The following is a 20,186-nucleotide window of genomic DNA, read 5'->3' as shown; positions in this document are numbered from 1 at the left end:
TAATTAAACCTGTACAAATTAAGTATTTTTACAAATTAAGTATTATTTCATGTCCAGCACTGCTAGGTTCTATGGTGGATACAGAGAAATATATGAGGTGATTCCTGCCCTTAGGAAGCTTACAATCTCATTAGGGAGTAGGACAAAAATAGGATTTTCCTACCAAAAGGTATGTAATAGATTATAAATCCTGTAGAAGTGATAGAGCTGTAAAAGGATGATTGTCCTGGGGAAGAGGGGAACTAGTATTCTTGCATGCACATATACACACACGCTTCCAAGTGCTTATCTTTGCCATGTCAGCAAAGATGAACTTCTTAATGAGGCATGGAATTTATTTGTAAATTCAAGTCTGCCTCACCCCTTACTTACTTCATTTAGGACTGTAGGAAAGGCTGCTTAAAAGTTCAAGCCACGCACTGTAACACTACATTTTATTTTGCTTTGAAAAAGAAAATTAGATCACCCTGCTTTCCTCACTTATTTTAGCACCTTCACCAAGTCTGGCCCAGAAGGAGATCCCAGCTGTACCACCTCAGGGACCTGCACACAGACCAGGTAGAGTATACTTTGGAAAAGGTTCTCTTTGGGCTAGAAAGGACTGGAGGGTAATAGACTTAGCTTTAGGCCCTCTTATTGGGCTTCCATTTTCACACCTTCTTACCCCGTTGGAGAAAAAATGTCAGCTCAAGGAATGAAACCATTAAAAACTTTTAATATGTCCTTTTAGGAACCAACTTTGCTCTAAGATGACAGGCTTATAATTGATTTTGTTCTTGCATTCAGATGCTCCAGCCTTCCTGCCTTCTCCCTATTTGTAGTAAAAATTCATCAGTTAACTGACAAAAGACACTTTAATTCTTTCAAGTCACAATGTCCTGAATTCTAAGAGAAGAAACCTAGTCCACCTCCCTTATTTTACTGAAGATTGTATTATGTGATTCAAGTGGGTCTTTCATCCAGTTTAATCTCTCCCTCTTCTAATCCATCCTTCACAATGCCACTAGATTAATGGTCACTTCCCTGTGCAAACATTTTTAATGGCTTTTTCTCTCAGTCATCATACAACTAGAACACAGATGGCCTCCCTCCTAATCTAGTTCCCTGTTCAGTAAACCAACAGAACTGTCAGTATTTTTTTGTTGCTCATCTATGGTCCCATTGCTCCAGCGTTCCCAGGAACCTTGGGGAATTGCTAGCTGCTGTAAAACACAAAATGAAAATGCTGTTCAACAGTGCTCACATTAATTATGACTAAAGCCAGGACTCATGTATTTACTAAATTGTAAAGCAGTTTCAGCAAATCTAAGTCATTTCAGCCTGTGTAGGTTTTTGTGTGTCCCCTAAGCCTAGGATGCTGTAAATAGTCCTGGAGTGGTATTTCTAGAGGAAGGAAACCGGGTTGATCTGACAGATAAAATAGGGTATGATTGTTAGGATCTAAGTTCATAGACATATCCTGCCTGAATCATATTTTAGTCAGGCCTTCCTATGAATTTACTGATGTTTGAAGGAGTCTTGTCATGACTTAGTCTACTGTAGATATGATATGGATGGATATGTGTGTGTGTGTGAGAGAGAGCAGGGCTTTTTTTTTTTTTTGAGAGTTGCCAGGAAGAGGGTTGTGATAAGATTAACAAGCTTTAAATACTTGAAGATCAGACTTGAGAAACACCATTTTTCTTATCATAGCACACAGTACAGCAACATATTCCTAAAACCTTCAAATACAGGAGTAAAAAGAAAAATATGTAATCATGATATGCATCTTAGCTTATTTCTCTCTAATCCATTTGTCATTCCCCATGCAAAAAAAAAAAAAAACAAAACACCATGTTTGATGACTTTTCATCTTCATGCAAAACAAAGAAGCAACTCCTAGCCTAGCATTTTAGGCCTCCCATAATTTGTCTTTACCCTCCTGAATTTTCTGCTCCAGCCAGATTGTTCTTTTAGCTTTCTCCTAAGCATGCTTAGGCATGTGCTCACAGCAGTTCTCTGCCCATCAAAATACTGCCTATCCTTGAAGACCAGCTCAAATCCTGCTTTCCTCTTTACGATTGTACCCAACTATTCCAGTCCAAAATTGCAAAGTTTTCATTTTCTATCAAACTAGATTTTAAGCTCCTTGAGGACAAGAATCATGCAATTAATTTCTTTGTATCTCTCATAGTACCATGTATGGGGTCTGTAAGCACTCAATAGTAATATTTGTCTATTGAATTGATTTGAAAGTTATTAATTAAACTCAGTAGGTATATATTAAGTGCATGCAGAATCTTATGTGTGGAGCTGGAATATTAAGAGACAATTGAGAAACTTAAAGTCTTCTAGGAAGTTATTACAAACACAACTAAAGTACTATGAAGATTCATGGGAGAAATATATCACTAGTTTAATAGAGGTGGGTTGCATTTAACCTGGGTCTTTAAGAATGGATAGGCTTTTAGCAGACAGATTGAATTGGGGAAAGCATTCCCCCAGTAAGCAATAGTATGTACAAGGGCACAGACTAAGGGTAGCCAGTAGTCCTACTCTATGCTAGAGCATTAAGAGTGCTAAGAGTAGGGGCCGAGTAGTGAAATGTAAAGCTAGAAATTCAGGCTACTGCCTGGTGATGGAGTACCTCAAATGCTAGGCTGAGGAACGAGGGCAAATTATTTCATAAGCAATAGAGGGAGTGTTTTAGAGATAGAAACACACCCTAGAACCGAGTATGTGATCTCCTTAGTCTGTAAATCAATTTCCTGTATGATCTTTATCTCCTGTTTGTGCATATATGTATATATATATATATATATATTTATATATATATATATATATGTTGGTGGCTATTGTTTAGAATTTTTCTTAAGAAAGCATAATACTAGATCCTTACCTATAAAGAGTTTTTCAGTCAACCAGTAAACATTTATTAAGTGCCTACTGTGTGTTGGGCACTATTCTAAGCCTAGTTGTAAAGGCAAAATGTAAGTAATATGGAACAATTAGTGAATGAGATGATAAATCTAATTATACAGCATAGACAGTTTGAAACCCTATGTGATGAGATGCTGGTTAGGATTTTTATGACATTGCTAAATTGACATCATGTTAACATAAACAGAAAAATTAAGAAATGTTCCCTGTTAGCAGTAAAAAAAAATAGTTTTTAATTCAGCAGGCCTTTTTGTTGTCAGTGATCTGTTGTCAAGTCTTGGAATGAAGTCATATTTCTCTGAGGAATGTTTTTGTTAGCAAGAATTGCTCCAGCACAGCTGACTTTCTGAAATGACCACAAGATGGCAGACATAAGCACGGAGGGGTAGAAACATTACCCAGAACCCTGCTTTCATCCCATATCTCCTAAATCTATCCTCAGTCTTACACAGTGTTCATTGACTGTCAAAATTAAAGGGGACTCAATTTAGTCCTAAAGCCTACAAACATTAAAATGAATAATTATTAGGCAGTACTCAAATAGTAATATTTTTGAAAGTCTAGGACTTAATGAATCTATTTAAAAATCAAACTCTAGATTTAATTACCTTAATGCCAAATGGTATTGATCTTAAAAGTTTTGTTTACACATAGAGTTGTTGAAAAAATAGAGCAGGTTTCATACAGCCCATATTCATTGTATAGCCTAAATACTAGCCATGACACTACCATCTGCCATGAGTGTCCTTGGGCAGGGAGACTTCGTACATCTGTATTTTTGGTTGTGGCCATGTCACAACAGCTTCTGCAAAGGGCATCTTCTTAGTCTCCTTTTATGTTTCTTGCAGAACTGGAAGCAAATGCTGCTGTAGTCTCCAGTCAAAGGTAAGATGATAGTTCCTGCAAATTCAGCAGGAATATAAACCTCTTTGGAGGGTTTCAGCTTTCTCAATTTCTAAATAGCTTTTCTCCTTGTCCTTTTGCTTCACTCCATTCACCTGTCTGTTTTCCCTCTAAATTGGCTAGCTGTCACTGGCACAGATAATGTTAGCCTCCAGAACTAAGGTTTCTCCTAATAAAGCTTGTTGATTGCTATTTTACTATGGGTATAAATGTAAATAAGCCTGTCTGCTTCTTGTGCATGCAAGAATGTGGGCCTCCTCTCCTCACCATTGGAAGTGAATGACATTATACAGTTAAACCAATTATCTATACCAATGGAAAATCAGCCTTTTGAGGTCATAGATTTCTTGAATATTAGAATAAAGAAAGAGCCTTGGAATACATCTGATCCAGCCTCATCATTGTACAGGTAGGGTAACTGAGTCCCAGAGGTAAATGCACTGCCCAGGGTTACACAATAAATTAGTAGCAGAGCCATGTCTAAATCCAGTTCTGACTTAGTTCAGGGTTCTTTCCATCATACTGCTATTTTTCAATGTGCAGCATACAAAGAGTCACAGAATTTTATAGTTGGAAGAGACCTGAGAAATCTCAAGTACAACGTGCACCCCTCTAAGAATCCTTTTTATACAATCTCCCAGGTATGTGGTCATTCATTGTCTGCTTGAAGACTGTCATGAAAATTCAGTGAGGTATGTATTACTCCAGAAAGCTGAATTGGGTTTAAGTTGCACAGAGGCAGATTTCAGCTCACTTTAAGAAACAAACTTCCTAACAATTAGAACTATCCAGAAATGGAACTTTGGAGAGAGGCGCCAGTAGGAGAATTCCTATTTATGATGCTGAAGATGAAGGATTTTTGCAAGAGGAAAGAGAAGAGAGGAACTTCATTTGGCACTAGCCATTGGTGGTGATTGACTAGCAAAAGTGTGGGGAAGTGCTGCAGCCTTATTGGATCAAGGCTTTTCTCTCAGGTAGTTAAATAGAGAATAGCCTTATCAATCCTGATGAAGCAGATGTGAACGAGAAGCAATTGGATAGAGGTGAGAATATACCTGGGGACAGGTATACATACAGCAGGGTGTTGGCTAGAAAAAGTCTGCATTTATATAGATACTCATTAGTTTTCTGTTGACATTTTAATAAGTTAATGGGAAGCTTGGGGATGCTTGCTTGCTGGGCAGATTTAAGGCTTTCATTCTGTTTCTTAACGTGAGCAGTTCAGGTATGAAGGTCCAAGAAACTGGTGTACAGGTTAATATGTTAGCCTCACAGCCCAGCACTTGCCATGCTCCCACATGACCATGTTTTAAATATACAGTATAATGTATATTTAAATATAGTGTGAAAGAGCAAGCTTTAAAGTATAAATAGTGGTTAGTTCAGAGAACAGGCAGTTGGGGGGCAAGTTTCTAAGACTAGAAGTATTAATAAGATGGGGCCATTTCTATCTAAGGGTTCTGATTATTAGGAATGGCCCTGAAATATGAATAAAACAATTCCTTGTGGAATCATGTGCCCCTTTTTGAATTTTGAGAATCCTGTATTTTGACAACTGCTACTTTACCCTTCTCGTGTGAGATAGTGTATCTTTCTGCCACCTAACCTCTGTTTTGGGACTTTCTCTAATCCGGCCCTTCAACACCTACCTCCTGTTTCTAACTTCTGCTTGTTGTACCCTTCCCGAATTCTGTACCCAGGTACGTGCTCCTTACTAGAAATGTTGTACTTTTATCCTTCCTTTAGCAATGAGCCCAAGGAGACAGGGGAGAAGTCTAAAACTCCAAGCCGAAGAAACTCAAGAGCTGAGGAGCCCGCCACTGCCCCGGAGAGCGGGGAAAATGGGCAGCGCAAGCGTTCTTCCCGGCCAGCATCAGCTTCTAGCACTTCAAAAGGTGGGCCCTATTGTGTACCTACGTAGAGGAAAGCAGGACAAGAAAAAGAGTAGCCTCATTACAACCAAGGTGTTTTGACTGTTAGGCACCCCTAAGAGTGAAATGGAAGGGACATGAATTTGGAAATCTTATTGTTTAGAGGTAGATAAGACCATGCCATGCTATTTATAGAAACCATAGTGCAGTTGGGTGGAAGGAGAGAGGGGACAAGAACACTTTGTAGTTGGGTGGAAACTCACACTTCTCTCCATATATCCTGAAGAGTCTCCCTTCCTGTAGTAATTATCCTTAAACTAGATTTTGAACAGTAAAATAGCTGGCTTTGAAGAGTAGACACTGCAATTAAATTTAACAAATATTTTCTAAGTGCTTATCATGTGCTAAGCACTATGTTGTGTCCTAGGAAGATAGAGGAGAAATAAGACTTGGACCTCAGCCTCATTGTGCTTGTGTTATAGTTGACACAAGCCCAAATACTGATAATGCATATTAGACTATGTAAGTGTATAAGAACAATGTAATCAAAGTGGTACATAAAGTCAAGGAAGGAAAAGATCGTTTCCAACTTGAAAGTTTCCAAAATAACTTCACATTTGAGGTGGGATAGACAGGATATCAACAGGGTTCATGGAGGTAGAAGGGATTCTGATATAGGAAATGGTAGCAAAAAAGCATGTGTATAGTGGTTAATCATGCAAGTGCCCCTTAGAAGCCAGGGCTGCCATTCTTGATGAACTTTCTTAACTTACTGAGAGATTCAGCCTCATTAAGGTTAATCCAGGCTTGACAGAGGTATTGTAGGTCATCAATATTTCTGAGTGTGTCTGAGTGTTCCCATAGGTGAGCACAGAATCCAGGAGGATTCCCTCACCAAAGTGTGTACCCTGTGTTTCATCCCTGCCTTTGTTTGATCTGTGTTTTACCTGGCTGGGTAGCTCTCAGATGGTTAGAAATGTAAGCAAGATGCAAACCTCTAACATCAGAGAATTGTGCAGACCTAGATATGTTTGATTCCTGTGCCTACAGTTCACCTAATATGAACTATCAACCTGTGGCCTCAATATTTCACGTTCTTGAAAGGGGATGGCATATGTGGTACGCATTGGGGCACATTCTTTTTCCATTGACTTTATAATAGAGAAAAATAGGAACTAATAACTATACGCAGGAGATTGAAGGGAGTAGAAGTTTAAGGAGACTGAATCCTACCCCTTCTCTCCAACTGCCTGTTTTCCTCTTCCCTGAATCTGTGCCAAAGCCACTTGAGACTGAGGGGACACAGATTCTTTGCACCATGGACCCTGGTTAACAGAGTGGAACACCATAGAAACAGCTATATTTCAGGCAGGAAAGAAGGAACAAGAGATTGCTGGGTGTCTGGGGATTTCCTTTCTCACTTAAAATTCAGCAGACACCATTTTGGAAAAAGCACTACTTAGTATTTCAAAGGACAAAATCTACATTGTGGACAGAAAGGTTCTGCAATGCTTTTCCGTTTTTCCTTTCCTCATTGTTAACCCTCACTCATGTGCTTGAAGTCTCTAGGCTATGTATGCTTCAGACATCTTTAAGGCCAGGAGAAAGATAAACATTGGAATGGCCAACATTGGAAGCCACATTTGGTTGTTGAGATCTTCCTGGTCTTAGCGCACCTAGACCATCAAAAAATCCTAAAGTATAAGGAAAGCAACAAGTTAGGATGCCCGATAGGAGAGTGGGATCCAAAGCAGTCTGCAACAGGAAATGCTACACAGAATATGTGTTGTATTTGTTAGAAGGGTGTTGCTTTTTTCTTTTTCAGTTTGAAGATTAGGGAGGTAGGAGTAGAAGGGAAACTAGGGACAGGGTAGACAAGAAAAAGAAAGAAAAGTGAGTCATTGAAGCATTTTTTTAAATGCACAGAAGAGGCCAGGAAAAAATCATAGACAAGCAGGACAGTTTTGAAAGTTACAGTTTGAATTTATATTTAATTTAATTTATATTTTTAAAAGAAAAGCAAGCTGTTCATAATAGACTTTCAGTTTCATGTACGATACTTTTTGTTTGCTTGTTTCTACTATGTACATGGAAATGCATATTTTATTTGGTGCTTAAATTCTGAATTTTACAAAAGAGCCCATGCCAGGATCCCTTCAGGCACTAGCCAGCTGAGAGCAGTGGGGCTGGCCTGCAGGATTTGGAAACAGACATCACTTAGTTAACTCTGTAGAGGAGTTACCTCTGATAGGTGATGCTATCTGTAGTTATTGCTGTTCCTGTTAGGGCTTTTTACTAATCTGTGGGCAAGTCACTCAACTAACCAGAAAATCCTCTGGGACTCCAGGAGGAGAGCTCAGTGTTTCTCCTGAGGGTCTGTGCTACTGGGTGTGCTTGTGGTTCCCCAGATGCCCACACACCAGGCACTGCCTCGACAACAGCCAGCAGCTGCAGAGAATACGCCATTCCAATCACCTCCTCCACATCTGTGAATTTTTTTCTCCCTACCATCACTATTCTAGCCAATGAAAATAATGCCCTCTCCAGATTTTCCTGGAGCAGTCTGTCTAGATCTTTCCTTTGCCTTTATCTTGCATTATGCTTGTTTTAGACTTACATGTATGCATGTCATATTGCCCTCATTAGAATGTAGCCTCCATAGAGGTAGAGACTATCATTTTGTCAGAATCTTTCTCTGTCCATCACTTAAGCAGTGTTTTGTACCTAGTAGATGCTTAATTATTAATTAATGTTAAATTGAATTGAGTCTCTGATGCTCTTGCCTAGTACCCTACTGGCTGACCAGTACTTTGCCCTGAGAGTAGTTGTATGATACAGCCTGAGGAAACCCTACTTTGCAGCTCAGCTCCAGCTCTCATGGGCTCCCCCGTGAGGAATGTTTATCACTGTAGAACTGACTTGTCAATGATAATAGAAAAATGGAGCCAGAGAGTAGATGTCTTAAGCTATACATGTTTTTCCTTTCTTCCTCACAGAGCCTGCAGCCAGCGTGATGCAGTCCAAACGAAGGAAATCCAAGTAAATCGCTTCAGGCAACTTGAGACTTTTAAATGTGTGTGAATTTTACAAAAAGCAGTTTTGAGCTGTGATTTTTAAAAACAAACAACACTTTCTGTACAGTTAATCATTTTAATAATACTGCCCCTCTCTCAAACCACGTAGCCTCTTTATCAATGAACGGCAAGAGAGGCAGGGTTGATGAACCATTTGTTGTGGCAAGGTGAAGTTCAAGTTTTCCAAAAAGAAATGTTGTCTCTTGTAAGAAATGATGACCTATTGTTGTAAATGTCTAGTTTCACATTTGTTTCCTAAGCAAATTAGCAGACGCAGTGGCCATTCTTAGGTAGTTGGTGATGTTTTGTGCAGTGGAAGTACTCTGTGAATAGCTGTATTGGGGGCAGAAATAATCCCTCTCCTTTGGAAATGTTGTAAATAATTTTATTATAGATGATTTCAGACGTATTTGTTGTAGAAAAATGGACCAGTGAATAAAGAGAATCTAAGGGTTTGTATAATGTGGAATTCCAAATGTTCTAAATAAATGTCATTGTTTTAGACCATGAAGGTATTATTAGCAATAGTGGCGCCTCCTCTAAGGAAAGGGCAAGTTTTTCTCATCTGTAAAATGACAGCTTAGATATGCGGCGCTGGAAGGAACCTTGGAAATCAGCTAGGCCAGTTCACTCATTTTACAGATAATAGAGAGGTAAAGTGAGACTTACCAAAGGTGAAACAGGAAAAAGTGGTAGAACCAGGATTCAAAACCAGCTCCTGGCTGCAAACCCAGGACTAAGTGACCTTGAAGATGCCTTCCAGTTCTAAATCTATCACCCTGGGTATAGAAGGAAGCTTTTATTCATTGAAGATGCTGAGCATCAGCCGTTCTGTTCACAAGTACGTAGCTGTTCTTGGGCAGCTAGGTAGCCCAGTGGATAGAGTGCCAGGCCTCAGACACTAGCTCTGTGACCCTGGGCAAGTCACTTCATCTCTTTGCCTCAGTTTCCTCATCTGTAAAATGGGGATAATAGTACCTCCCTTCCAGTTGTGAGGATAACACTTATCCCAATGTCTGGGACGTAGTCGGCACTATATAAATTTTAGCTATCATCATCCCTTACTCCTGTCTCCCCCAGCTGAGGTCACAGGACATTTGAGGCCTGAGGGTGGGGTCCTTGATGTAGTTGCACACAGGCTTCATAGGAGCCCTCGGAGGCACAAGAAGGGTGTGCATTGGCTGCTCTTTCCTAACCTTGCCCTATCCCTGAGTCTGCAGCTTTAGGCTTTGCTGTCATCTTTCCCATTAGGTCAATAGGCCTTTTCATGTGTGGTCTTTCCTCTCTGGCACTTGACAGTCACTTTTCATAGAGAATATCCTGATTAGCCTCCTGCCCAGGGGGTAATCTGAGCCACATTTGAAGGCCCAATGGGGCTTCACCCCCACCCCCCTCACTCCGCCTCCCCAACTAGACCTTCTAGGCTCTGAACAAGAAGTGCGGCTTGTGCCTCAGCTCCTCCTCAGAGATGGTTCCACGTTTCTGTACTCTTATTTCCCCTTACATTCAAGCCTTCTGCGTATGGATACTGTGACTCTCAGGCTCATACCACTTAGAACAGAGCAGCCCGGAATGGGGATGATCTTTTACGGAGGGGGAGAATAGCACTGGGCTGACTGCCATTCTTAAATTTGCCTCAGCCCTTTCTCTTAAGATGCCAGCATCCCCCAGCATCATCACCCATCAGGGAGCAAAATGGGACTAGGAATGTGGCCTTATCCCAGTGTGTGTCCACAACTGTCAGTTTTCCTGCTCAATGCTCCATAAGCATGGGCTCTCTGGTGCACCCCAAATCAAGATAATTCAACTTCAGTATATGCTTTAAATAGATTTTTATTTCTTGTGTTTTCTTTTATATTAATTTTTTCCCCCACAGAGGAATAGCATTACGGTCTAACACTCGAGTCCTGTTACACGCGCGCACACACACATACACACACACCACGACAGAGTCAAGGTGGTTGCATCCTTGATTCCACCAACACACATTTTGAACATCCTAAGGAAGGTTCCTCCTACAATCTGGGCTCAGCATATGACAGAGACGCAGCTTGTTAGCTTTGTTTGGAACCAGGCGGCAGGGCTACAGTCATAGGTATCAGAAAGTGGGTGGTTTGTCTGCATTAAGCCCCCTAGTTCAAAGCCATTTGGATTTAGTAAGGCATTCGAGATCTGGAGCACCTGGGGGGCAGTGATGCCCTCTGAGAGAGGAGAGGAGGCGCTCTGTCTAAGGAGTGGATTGGTGGATTTCTGGTTGCACATGTATGCTTAAAACCGGTCACAACTGCACAGGTAAACACACACACACAGTGGCCCTCTTAGGACAAGAGTGGGGAGCAGGGGGCCAGGAAGTGATACTTGGGGCAAGAGAAGGGCAGGTTCATGCTCTCAAGACTCAACAGGAAAAAGTGATGCTGCCCTTGGGAACAGTGCTTACTTTTTAAAAACAAACCCTTAGAACAAAAAGATGGGCATCTCCCCCCAACACACACACACACACACTCACTCGAACACACACAATTTTGTTGAAGTGCTGGTTATACTGATGTCTAGCTAATACTCCTCACAAACTGGTCATTTCCCCAATGTCTCTGAAACAGTTGTCATTGCAGACTCTGACTCCCTGTCTTAGGTTGCATAGGACTTCATGAATACTGGTTCCTTAATTTGTTCAAGTTCTGTGGTTTGAGAAACCCTGAACCATGCTAAGGGTGAAAGGCACATACACAGTCCATATAGCATGAGAAAATCTGGTGGCTCTGTAGTCGAACAAACAGGGGACGGAGTGGTGTCAGGTCTTAAAAATCTTGACATAAAATATTGCCACACTCAGATGCTACAGTGTCTATGGGATGGTAGAAAAGTCTCATGATCAGCTTGTGTTGATCCTTGGGTATAAAGACTTCAAGAAGTCTTGAGGAGAGGAGAGGCATTAACGGGGGTGGGGCAGGGAAGCAAGTTTTAGGATGATTGGCTCCTGCTCTCCAGACTTCCTTCACTCCAGTCCCCATTAAACAGCTACTAGGAGCCAAACCCAGCTCCTCAGCACTGGAACGGAGAAGATGGGAACTTTGAAAAACAGATGTTAGGGAGCCACAGCCTAGCTGGGTGTGAGGTGACTGAAGTGGGATTTGGGGAAAGACTCTTGAAAGAGGGTTGAGGGAACCTTAGAAGGTACAGGGTATGATATTAATCACTGACTTCTGAGTGAGCTGAAAGTATTCTTAAAATGTCATCTTGTTTTAATTTTTAAAAAATAATTTGGGGTTTGCTCCTTGGGGCTGTGGCCTCTGCCCACGTAGTTATGAAGCTATAGGCACCTGAACCCAGGAAGCCAGCCCTATTGTACTCTGGCTGTAGAGCCAGGGCCAAGTAATGGGAAAAGGGGCATGTGGACAGAATGACTCGTGTTAAGAGGAAAGATCCTTGAAAGTTTCAAGAGACAGAATTAGCATAAGAAATAAATCAAGATGAAGAGACAGGAAAAAAGAATGACATCTAGAAACTGACAGGGGCAATTCAGGGCATTGCTAGGGGACAGTTGCTGGTATCTAAGTCCAGAATTCACAGCTCACAGCATCAAAAGGGGCAGCTACTTCTTAAGTCCCAGGCTGACCGTGGCTTTGGGGACCTTCTCTTCCTCTCCCACACACCTTTGGGAAAAAAAAAACAGCCACCTGGTTTCTGCAGGTGGAAGGAAGGTAGGGAACCTCAGTAAAACTTGATACTAATAGCTCGTTTCCTAGGGGTGAGAACCTCAGAATGAATGGGCAGTGAAAAGGCCAGAAGTGGTGCTTCTCCAACCTTCTTCCAAGGCCTGGATCTAAACAATAGTCAACACAGGAAGGGTTGGGACCACCAGAAGATCTATCCATCCTGGAGCAGAGAGGATTCTCCCTAGCTCTAGGGTGGGTGAGACATTTATAATGCAAAGCACAGCACTCTGGTGTTGGGCAGGAAGTAAATTGGGCAGCCAGCCTAGTCATTTAGAGCTATCAGGCTATCAGAAGTTATCCTTTTCATTGCCCTCAACCCAGTCCCTGGAGAGCTTCCCTACCCCCAGGAAAACTGCTAGCCCAGGCTTCACAGGGTCTCCTGGATCCCCCCAACTCTTAATACCTTGAGGCAAGATGGGAAAGGGAGGAGTCACCTGGACCAGAAGTCCTTTCTGGTCATGGTGTGTGGTGACATCAGACTAAGGAAACCACCTACTTACTCCATAAAGCAGTCTACTAAGCTAGGGTGGTGGGTCCCTCTCAGCTAATAAAAATCCAGCTTTCCTGTGCTCAGGGGTTCCCTCCGCCAGAGCTGCTTTTCTTCTGACTTATCTTTTTCAAGACTGTCTCTGACTTTTTGTCCCTGTCTGAATCCCTCCATTCTTTCACTCTTCAGTTTCACATCTCACAGCCCTCTCCAACATACTTTACCTTCAGAGGCCTGGGCCAGCTCTAGGGACTCTGTCTTAGGGTACAAACAATAGGAATTGGGCCTTAGGGCATTGCAACCTAGTTGCCAAGACTTGTCAGGGAGCCTTAGAAAAGATACTTCTGTCACTGTCTGACATATCCTAGGAGGGAGGGGCAGAGTTGTGATGGAACCAGTGTTTTGTATGTGTGTAGGTGGAGTTAGATGTAGGGAAACAAGGGGGTCAAGGTTGGGGAATGAAGAAGGGAATCAGAATTCACAAGACAGGATTTAGAGGTGGGGAATGCAGAGATCCGAAGTAAGGGGCTGGCATCTCTGGATGGGGGAATGACCAGAGGGAGGCAGTTACCTCATAGGGATGGCTAACAACACCTCTCTCCCTCTAGGCTCTCCTTGGGTAGAGGCTCCTTTGGAGAAGCAGGGCCTTGGCCAACAGGTCCATGGAGCATATGGGGGTCACCACTTAGGTCCAGAACAGGTGGCAGGAGCAGGCTGGTGAGAATAAGTGGGTGAGGGGTAGTGTCTGTGGGGAAGGGGAGGGAGGAAGGCTGGTGAGAGGTTTATTTGAGAGCAGTGTAGATTGGAGCAGCCCAGAATGGGCAGACAGGAGACTTCAGGGGGCGTCAGTAATTGAACTGGCGCTGGCACGGCTGGTGGAGAAAGCTGCCCTGATGCTTAGACCGACGGGGGTGGCGCTCTCGAACACGATTCTGCCGCTGGACAACTTTCGGGCTCAGCCTCTGTCTGTCGGCCCTCTGGAGGGCCCGCTGCACCCACCGGGCCTGACTGGCCTTTTCTAGCACTGCTGTCCGAGGGGGTATCGAGGCTGTGTGGTGCCTGGGACCTGGATCCCTTCGGGCTTGCATGACCTCCCTTGGGGAGAGGAGACATATAGTAGGCTCAGAGCTGGACTTGGAGGAGGCCCATCTCCACTGCCCAGACCCCAGTATCCCCCAAACTCCCCAAACTGCCTGACCCCTAATTCCAGGCCTTTGATTTGCAGTGTCCTTTCCGCTGCCATTCTAGAGACTGGCTTCATCATTTCCTGCTTGGACTCTTAGCCACCTAACTTTCTTGCCTCTATTTTCTCCTTCCCCCAGTCTATCCTACAGAATTTATCTAACATGCAAGTTCCTTCTCTTGAAAAACATTCATAGTCCTCCCGAAAGGACAGCCTCTGCTGATTCTTCCAGCCTTACTTTCTGGCTCCTCTGGCTATACTACTTAGGAACACTCCCCTCCCCCTCAAGCTGGACTAACTGAAGGACCAGAGTCTTGCTCAGGCCAGGAGTTCTCAACCTGAGGTGTCTGAACTTTAAAAATATATATATATATCCATAGGCTTCATAGATTAAGAGTCCGTTGTGTCAAACACATGCTCTCTCTCTCTGTCTCTCTCTCTCTTTCTTTCCCTCTCTTTCTCTCCCCCCCCCCCAGGCTATTTATCCTCACCTGAAAGGTCTTTCCACATCACCAGGGAATCTATTATTCTTGGCCTTTCCAGGCACAGCCAAGCCTCACCTCATGCAGGATTTTTCTCTAGCCTAGGGATCTGGGACCTTCAAAGGACACCAGTATATCCTAGCTTGACACCTTCCCTTCTACCTTTTGTGATCTCCCAGGGACAGTGATGATTTTAACCATCACCACAGCTCCAGAGCAGAAATGCTGCTGTGAACCCCCCCACCCCCTCTACACACAAACACAGAGTAGTCCCCCTTTTCTGGCACTAAAGGTCTCTATAAAACCTAAATGATTCGACTTCAGGACCCTGATGACACAAACCCATTCTTAATACCAGCCCACTAGAGAATGCTGCCCTGGTGCTTAGAGCAGCAGGGGTGTGACCCTTTTAGACATGGTTCTGCCTCTGAACAACCTTAGGGCTCAGCCTCTGTAGGCCCTCTGGTGGGGGGAGGAGGCTGCACCTATCAGGCTCCATTGGCCTTTTCCATCAGTGTTCTCAGATCAGTTCAGCTCCCCCAGTCTCTTCTATGCCTTAGGCCTTTGCCCTCCCCCTTATCCAGGTCTCATTCTAGATTCTTCCTTCCCTATTCCTGTCCCTGGGCTCACCGGTGGGCAGCTCTGGCTGGGGGTGGGCTCCGGGGTGGGGTCAGGGTGGGATCAGGCCCAGGCTCCAGGACGATGGTACTGCCAGTGACATAGACAGACATACTGGGGTGCTCGATGAGCAGGTCCTCCAAGGGGCTGCTCTCCAGGTGGGCAGGCCCCAGCTCAGGCCCCTCTGCAGTGAAACACGCGGGAGGGGTAACAAACCAACTCTCATCCAGCAAGCAGGAGGGGGCTGGTTTGGGACTTGGTGGGGCAGCAAAACTATCTGAGGGGAGGGGAGTGGGGCAGGGGCAGGGGACCACACACACAGGGACACACGGTGGGATAGGGAAGAGAAAGGGGAATAATTAGTCAGACCCAAAGCCCACTGGCATTAGGTATCCTTTCCCCCCAGCTGGTGCCCGGCTTCTCTGGTTAAGGCTTCTTCCCCCAGGCCAAGCCCACTGCTATTCCCCTAGGACTAGAGCAAGAAGCAACCCCTCTAGAAGCAGCTATTGCCCCTGAGGGAAGGGAGCTGTGAAAGACCCTTCTGGCCTCAGCAATAATCCCCTTCTGCTCAGCCTGTCAGGCCTAGCATCCCCCTCTGGATACCTCCCTCAGGTCCCAGATCTGTCTCCTTCCCTAGGATCTTCTGCCCAGGAGTCAACACTCCCTCCTCTGGGCTGATCCAAAGTATTCCCCCCCTCCTTACAGTAGAAGTCATTCTCTTGGCCCTCCACAAACTCTAATAACCCTGAATACTTGCGAATGGGCCTTGAAAGGGAATTTTGGAATATCTCCTAGCCATCATCCCCTCCCAATACAAGGAGTATGAGGACACATGAATTCTACCTCTACCCCCAGCCTCAGCTCTTTGAGCCCAGAGATCCTTGTGTGGACTCTTAACTGGAGCTGGGACTGGGGCAGTGGATGTGGTGGGACCAGGCACCCAAGATCTTCTCCAGCCACTTACCAGGCAGGTCAATAATGAGCCATCCATCCACTTCTTCCTCATCCTCAGGGCAGATGAAGGCTTTGGGGGAGGGGGGCTCCTCAGAGGGTGGGCTGGTGCTAAAGAAGAGGCTGGTGAGGCGCTGGAACATGGTGCAGGAGTGGGGGTGAAGGAGGTAGCAATGGAAGGCCCAGCTTCAATGGCGCTACAGAGACCTGAGAACAAGGAAGCTAAAAATCAGTCAGGTCCTGGCTCCCACTCCCATGTCTCACAGTCAAGCTGGGGGTAGAGAGGACCCTTCTGTCCACCCAGGGATGCTCCCCAAGACCTGGGATAGGAGGTGGCAATGTCCTAGATCCCAGTGGGGACAGTTTTTGAGAAAGAGGTGTGGGTTAGGGTAATAAGCCTTCAACACTAGCAGGAAAGGGAAATTCCCTGCAGGGAGTAGGAGGGAGACAACAGAGAAATTCTTCCCTTCCCCTCTACTAAAAGCTGAGCGAGGTTTCCTTCAACAGAGGAATCCTCAGGCACAAAGCGTGGGCCCAGAGAGATAGTCTTTCCTATAAGTACTGAGTATCTTCCTCCTTCCAGTGCCCCCTCCCATACCCCCTTATCCCCCCAGGACAGCAGGCTAAATAAATTTCCTCATCTATTTGATCTAAGACAATTCAGAGCCTTCGGCTCAGATATCCAGGCCTGAGACTGGACATCGAGGCCCTTAGGTTTTCTGCCCAGTGCATCCTGTGTCCCCATCTGTCCCTAAACAGTCTGAACAGTGGCCTATCTTAGGGGATTAAAATAAGCCCGGACAGTGGATAGAGAATCCAGCCTTGGGATCAAAAAGACCCGGGCTCAGGTTCTGCTTCTGACACTGATTATATGATCCTGAGTCAGTCAGTCAGTTCCTCAGGCAAGTGCTGGAGAGTTTCTGATACAAATCAGTACAGGGAGTTCCTTCACCATGCATTCCCTGTACCAGACCTCTCTCCCTTCCAAGAAAAGGTGGTCACAGGGATAGCTCAGGCTAAGAAAGGGGGCTTGGCAACCACAGGGAGAGGGATGAGTAGGGGAAAAGAGCTCTAAGGTCCAAGGGGCTGCAAGATATGATGGAAAGGGCACTAGATTTGGAGTCAGAGACCTGAGTTCCATTTCTGATTATGATACTTATGACCTTAAGCAAACCATTCCCATTTGTAAAATGACAGGATTAGATGTTGTGGTCTCTAAGGTCTCCTGTAGCTTTGATATCCTAGAATATTGTGGCCTATTTGAAGATCAAGGGAGATTTGGTTCCTGAACTGAGCATTCCACACGACTGTCAGAAATTGGGAGCCTTAAACACCTGGTCACCTCCACTCAGTCCCATCCCACCACTTTCAGGGGTGCATCAGAGCCCAAGCAGGTTCCTACTAGTGAAACAACTTCCTTGTTTTTAACTTCCCCAAATAGCCCTTGGGAGGACAAATCCCTTTAGTCATTGCAAGAGGTGCCCAAAATAGATTCTGTGGCTCCCAGTGAGTCAGTGGTGCGGCTAGGAATGGACCCCGGAATCTCAGCTCTGAAAACTAGGCCTGTCCCTCAACCAAATGCTTGCCTGGTCTCCTCCAGGTACAACTGCTTTAACAGGAAAGGGGATCATCATCATCATCATAGTAGCAGCAGCTCACATTTCTATAGTGCTTTGTGGGTGCTTACCCCACATCAACGTAGTGAAGTAGGTAGTCTTACCGTCCCCATTTACAGATGGGGAAACTTGATGGTTGGAAAGGGGGAAAAAATTGCCCAGAAGCCCATCTTAGCTCATCCTGGCCTGGAGTCTAGGTAATCTGACCCCAAATTCAGTGCTCTTTTATACTGAATCAAGCAGGATGGGCAAGCCAAGTACTAGGCACATTTACCACTAGCACTCCCTGCCTACCCCTCCAGAAGGATAACTGCCTTGTCCTCTGCCTCCCCACCCAACCTCCTCTTCAAGGGCAAGGAGAGAAGCAGAAAAAGAAACAGGCCAGCAGAGAAAAGTAATACAAACCTTACCAGCTCCAACTGGACCACAGACAGGCAATGTTGCCCCAGAGGTCATGAGCTCCAGGATTGTATTACCTGCCCCTGATGCCTCGCTTCCCTCATTCCCAGGGAAGTTTTTCACTGTGGAGTGAAAGTCAGAGCTAGGTAGGCTAAGGGGAAACAGCACCAGCATCAACCTTCCAAATCCTGGAGTCCCTGAGTTTGTTTCTCTGGTCCCACAGAAACGTCTCGATTTCCTAGGAGTTTTAAAGTGTAATGCATATCATCATTATTTGTCCCGGGTGGCTCTAGGAAGACACCAGACCCACTAAACTCAGATGTCTGGCCTCAGGTGAGTAATTGACATTTCCTCGCTAGGGTCCCAAGCCCAGCCCTACCCCCACCCCATCCTTCCCGGGCCCCTCCAGTCCAGCCAAGACCTTGCCCCATCAGGCCTCTATCCAGCTCCAACCCAACCGGGTCACCAGAGGACAGCCAGAGTTGGGGGAGCCGAGGGTGGCGGGGAGGAGCTGGCCTTGGTGACGACTCAATGTCATATGCAAATATGATGACGTAACCGCAGCGGACAACCTCAGGGAGCCAATGGGCAGAGGGCAGTGGGGCTCTGGGCTCCTGCGGTTGGTGAAGCGGCGAAGCCAAGAGACAAAGGCCCAGGAGCGAAGCAGGATCTCTAGCGAAGGAGGGAGGGCAGCCCCGCGGGACCAAGGGTCCGGTGGTCCCGGGCCAGCCCAGCCTCCGCAGCCTTGGGGTCGCCGCGTTCAGAGGAGGCAGAGTTTGCACCCAGGCCTCGAAGCCGCTGTCTCCAGAGCCCCCGAGCTTCCTCCAACCTCCAGCTCAGTCCCCTCCGCAGTAGCGTCTGCGTAGCTTCAAGTGCATCCTCCCTCTCCTGAAGCCCGGTCCCCCAAGCAGCCCCCGGTTCGGCAGAGAGCCGCGAGCCCCCTTTCTCCCCCACTTCGACCTCCAACGGCTGCTCTTCCCGCCCCCACCTCCGCACCGTCCCCCGGGGGCCGGGAGTGGGAGACACAAGCGGGGCCCCCCGAAGTCCCCGAGCCGTGCGGATCCCTGAGCAGCCACAAAAATAGCCCCGAGCCCCCCACCACGCTCCAACTCTGATAGCGCTCAGGTCATCCCGGCTCAGAGCTGCAGAGAGAGGCCCAGTTCGTACTGCACTGACCTGGGTCTGCTTCCACTCTCCGGCCACGTCCCGGGGCAGCGAGCGCCGAGCTGACCCGGCCGGAGCTGGGGAGCAGGCGACGGGAAAGGGGGGAGGGAGCCTGCTGTGGCGGAGTGTCCCAGGGCAGGAGGCTCCTTAAAGGTCCAGCAGCATGGCTGGGGGCCGGCTCCGGAGCTGGCTGGTTGCGGGGATGCAGGCTTTGCTTCCAGTGCTCCCGGCGGGGGTTGGTGTATTGGCAGCAGATCCGCCGGGGCTCACGGCACAAATTGGAACGCTCAAACAGCTGATTGTGACGTCACAAAGGGGCCCGCCCGCCCCACGTCACGGCCCGGGCGGCCCGAGGCCAATCAAGAATTGTGTGTCCCCGGGTCCCCTACCCCCAACCCGGTGATCCGGCCACAACAGGGCACACATACACTTTTAGGTTCCGACCAGCCTTCCTTAGTCCTGCGCCAGCCCAGTGGGTCAAGGCTGCTTGACCCACTTGGGTGGGCCCAGCTTATCCTCTAGCCTGGTGCTTCCTCTCTTCCTACCACCATGGGCTCCGTGGTCCAGTTGCTGCCTCCCCAATTCTTCCTGCCCTTATCGTCCCCCTCCATTCCTTATCCAAACCCCTCCCCTATCCTCTGGATAAGGGGGGGGTGGGTGGTGAGAGAAGAGATCCGGTAATACTGGCCTCCCTGGCCTTAGTAGCTCTAGGGGAGATTGCTCTGCATGGAAGGGCCCCCTGCTGGTCCTCAAGAGCGAGTCAATCAGATTCTTCCTGAGGGGTCCCAGGGAGACCTGGGGAA

The 20,186-nt window shown here is 46.2% G+C and overlaps 2 protein-coding genes across 8 annotated transcripts in view; one reads left to right on the top strand and one right to left on the bottom strand.

The window, feature by feature from the left end:
- The window catches only part of NCOA6 (nuclear receptor coactivator 6), a 67,318-nt gene extending 58,044 nt beyond the window's left edge, over positions 1 to 9,274 (top strand). Inside the window, exons 13-17 of one of the 4 annotated variants that reach the window (XM_036748804.1) lie at positions 490 to 558; positions 3,768 to 3,804; positions 4,464 to 4,514; positions 5,569 to 5,717; positions 8,690 to 9,274. In XM_036748804.1, coding sequence (XP_036604699.1) covers positions 490 to 558; positions 3,768 to 3,804; positions 4,464 to 4,514; positions 5,569 to 5,717; positions 8,690 to 8,736 — 353 coding nt within the window. In that variant the 3' untranslated portion in view covers positions 8,737 to 9,274. The remainder of the gene's footprint in view (positions 1 to 489; positions 559 to 3,767; positions 3,805 to 4,463; positions 4,515 to 5,568; positions 5,718 to 8,689) is intronic. The other 3 variants (XM_036748806.1, XM_036748805.1, XM_036748807.1) reach the window with 3 other exon arrangements.
- Positions 9,275 to 10,582: 1,308 nt separating this feature from the next.
- Positions 10,583 to 19,689, bottom strand: TP53INP2 (tumor protein p53 inducible nuclear protein 2). 4 transcript variants are annotated; one of them, XM_036749530.1, is made up of 5 exons: positions 19,396 to 19,670; positions 18,398 to 18,457; positions 16,218 to 16,411; positions 15,266 to 15,530; positions 10,583 to 14,065 (listed from the first exon to the last, which is right to left on the bottom strand). In XM_036749530.1, exons 3-5 carry the CDS (start codon positions 16,345 to 16,347, stop codon positions 13,816 to 13,818), a joined length of 645 nt encoding a protein of 214 aa, XP_036605425.1. In that variant the 5' UTR covers positions 16,348 to 16,411; positions 18,398 to 18,457; positions 19,396 to 19,670; the 3' UTR covers positions 10,583 to 13,815. The 4 variants fall into 4 exon arrangements, with proteins under 4 accessions (XP_036605425.1, XP_036605421.1, XP_036605424.1 ...); XM_036749526.1 differs by lacking the exon at positions 18,398 to 18,457 and having other exon boundaries at positions 19,396 to 19,689; XM_036749529.1 differs by lacking the exon at positions 18,398 to 18,457 and having other exon boundaries at positions 15,266 to 15,437; positions 19,396 to 19,478.
- Positions 19,690 to 20,186: the final 497 nt, after the last annotated feature.

Source organism: Trichosurus vulpecula, chromosome 3 (genome assembly GCF_011100635.1).
Source record: "Trichosurus vulpecula isolate mTriVul1 chromosome 3, mTriVul1.pri, whole genome shotgun sequence".
Taxonomy (NCBI): domain Eukaryota; kingdom Metazoa; phylum Chordata; class Mammalia; order Diprotodontia; family Phalangeridae; genus Trichosurus; species Trichosurus vulpecula.
This window is presented reverse-complemented; position numbering and strand designations above follow the sequence as displayed.

What these genes read in the sequence shown, in the direction of transcription:
- TP53INP2 (XM_036749526.1), bottom strand. Translation starts at nt 16,347, where the DNA reads ATGTTCCAGCGCCTCACCAGCCTCTTCTTTAGCACCAGCCCACCCTCT. An exon ending in GCTCATTATTGACCTGCCTG is followed by an intron (nt 15,531 to 16,217) that starts GTAAGTGGCTGG and finishes CCCTCCCCTCAG; the next exon opens with ATAGTTTTGCTGCCCCACCA. An exon ending in CCAGCCAGAGCTGCCCACCG is followed by an intron (nt 14,066 to 15,265) that starts GTGAGCCCAGGG and finishes CCTCTCCCCAAG; the next exon opens with GGAGGTCATGCAAGCCCGAA.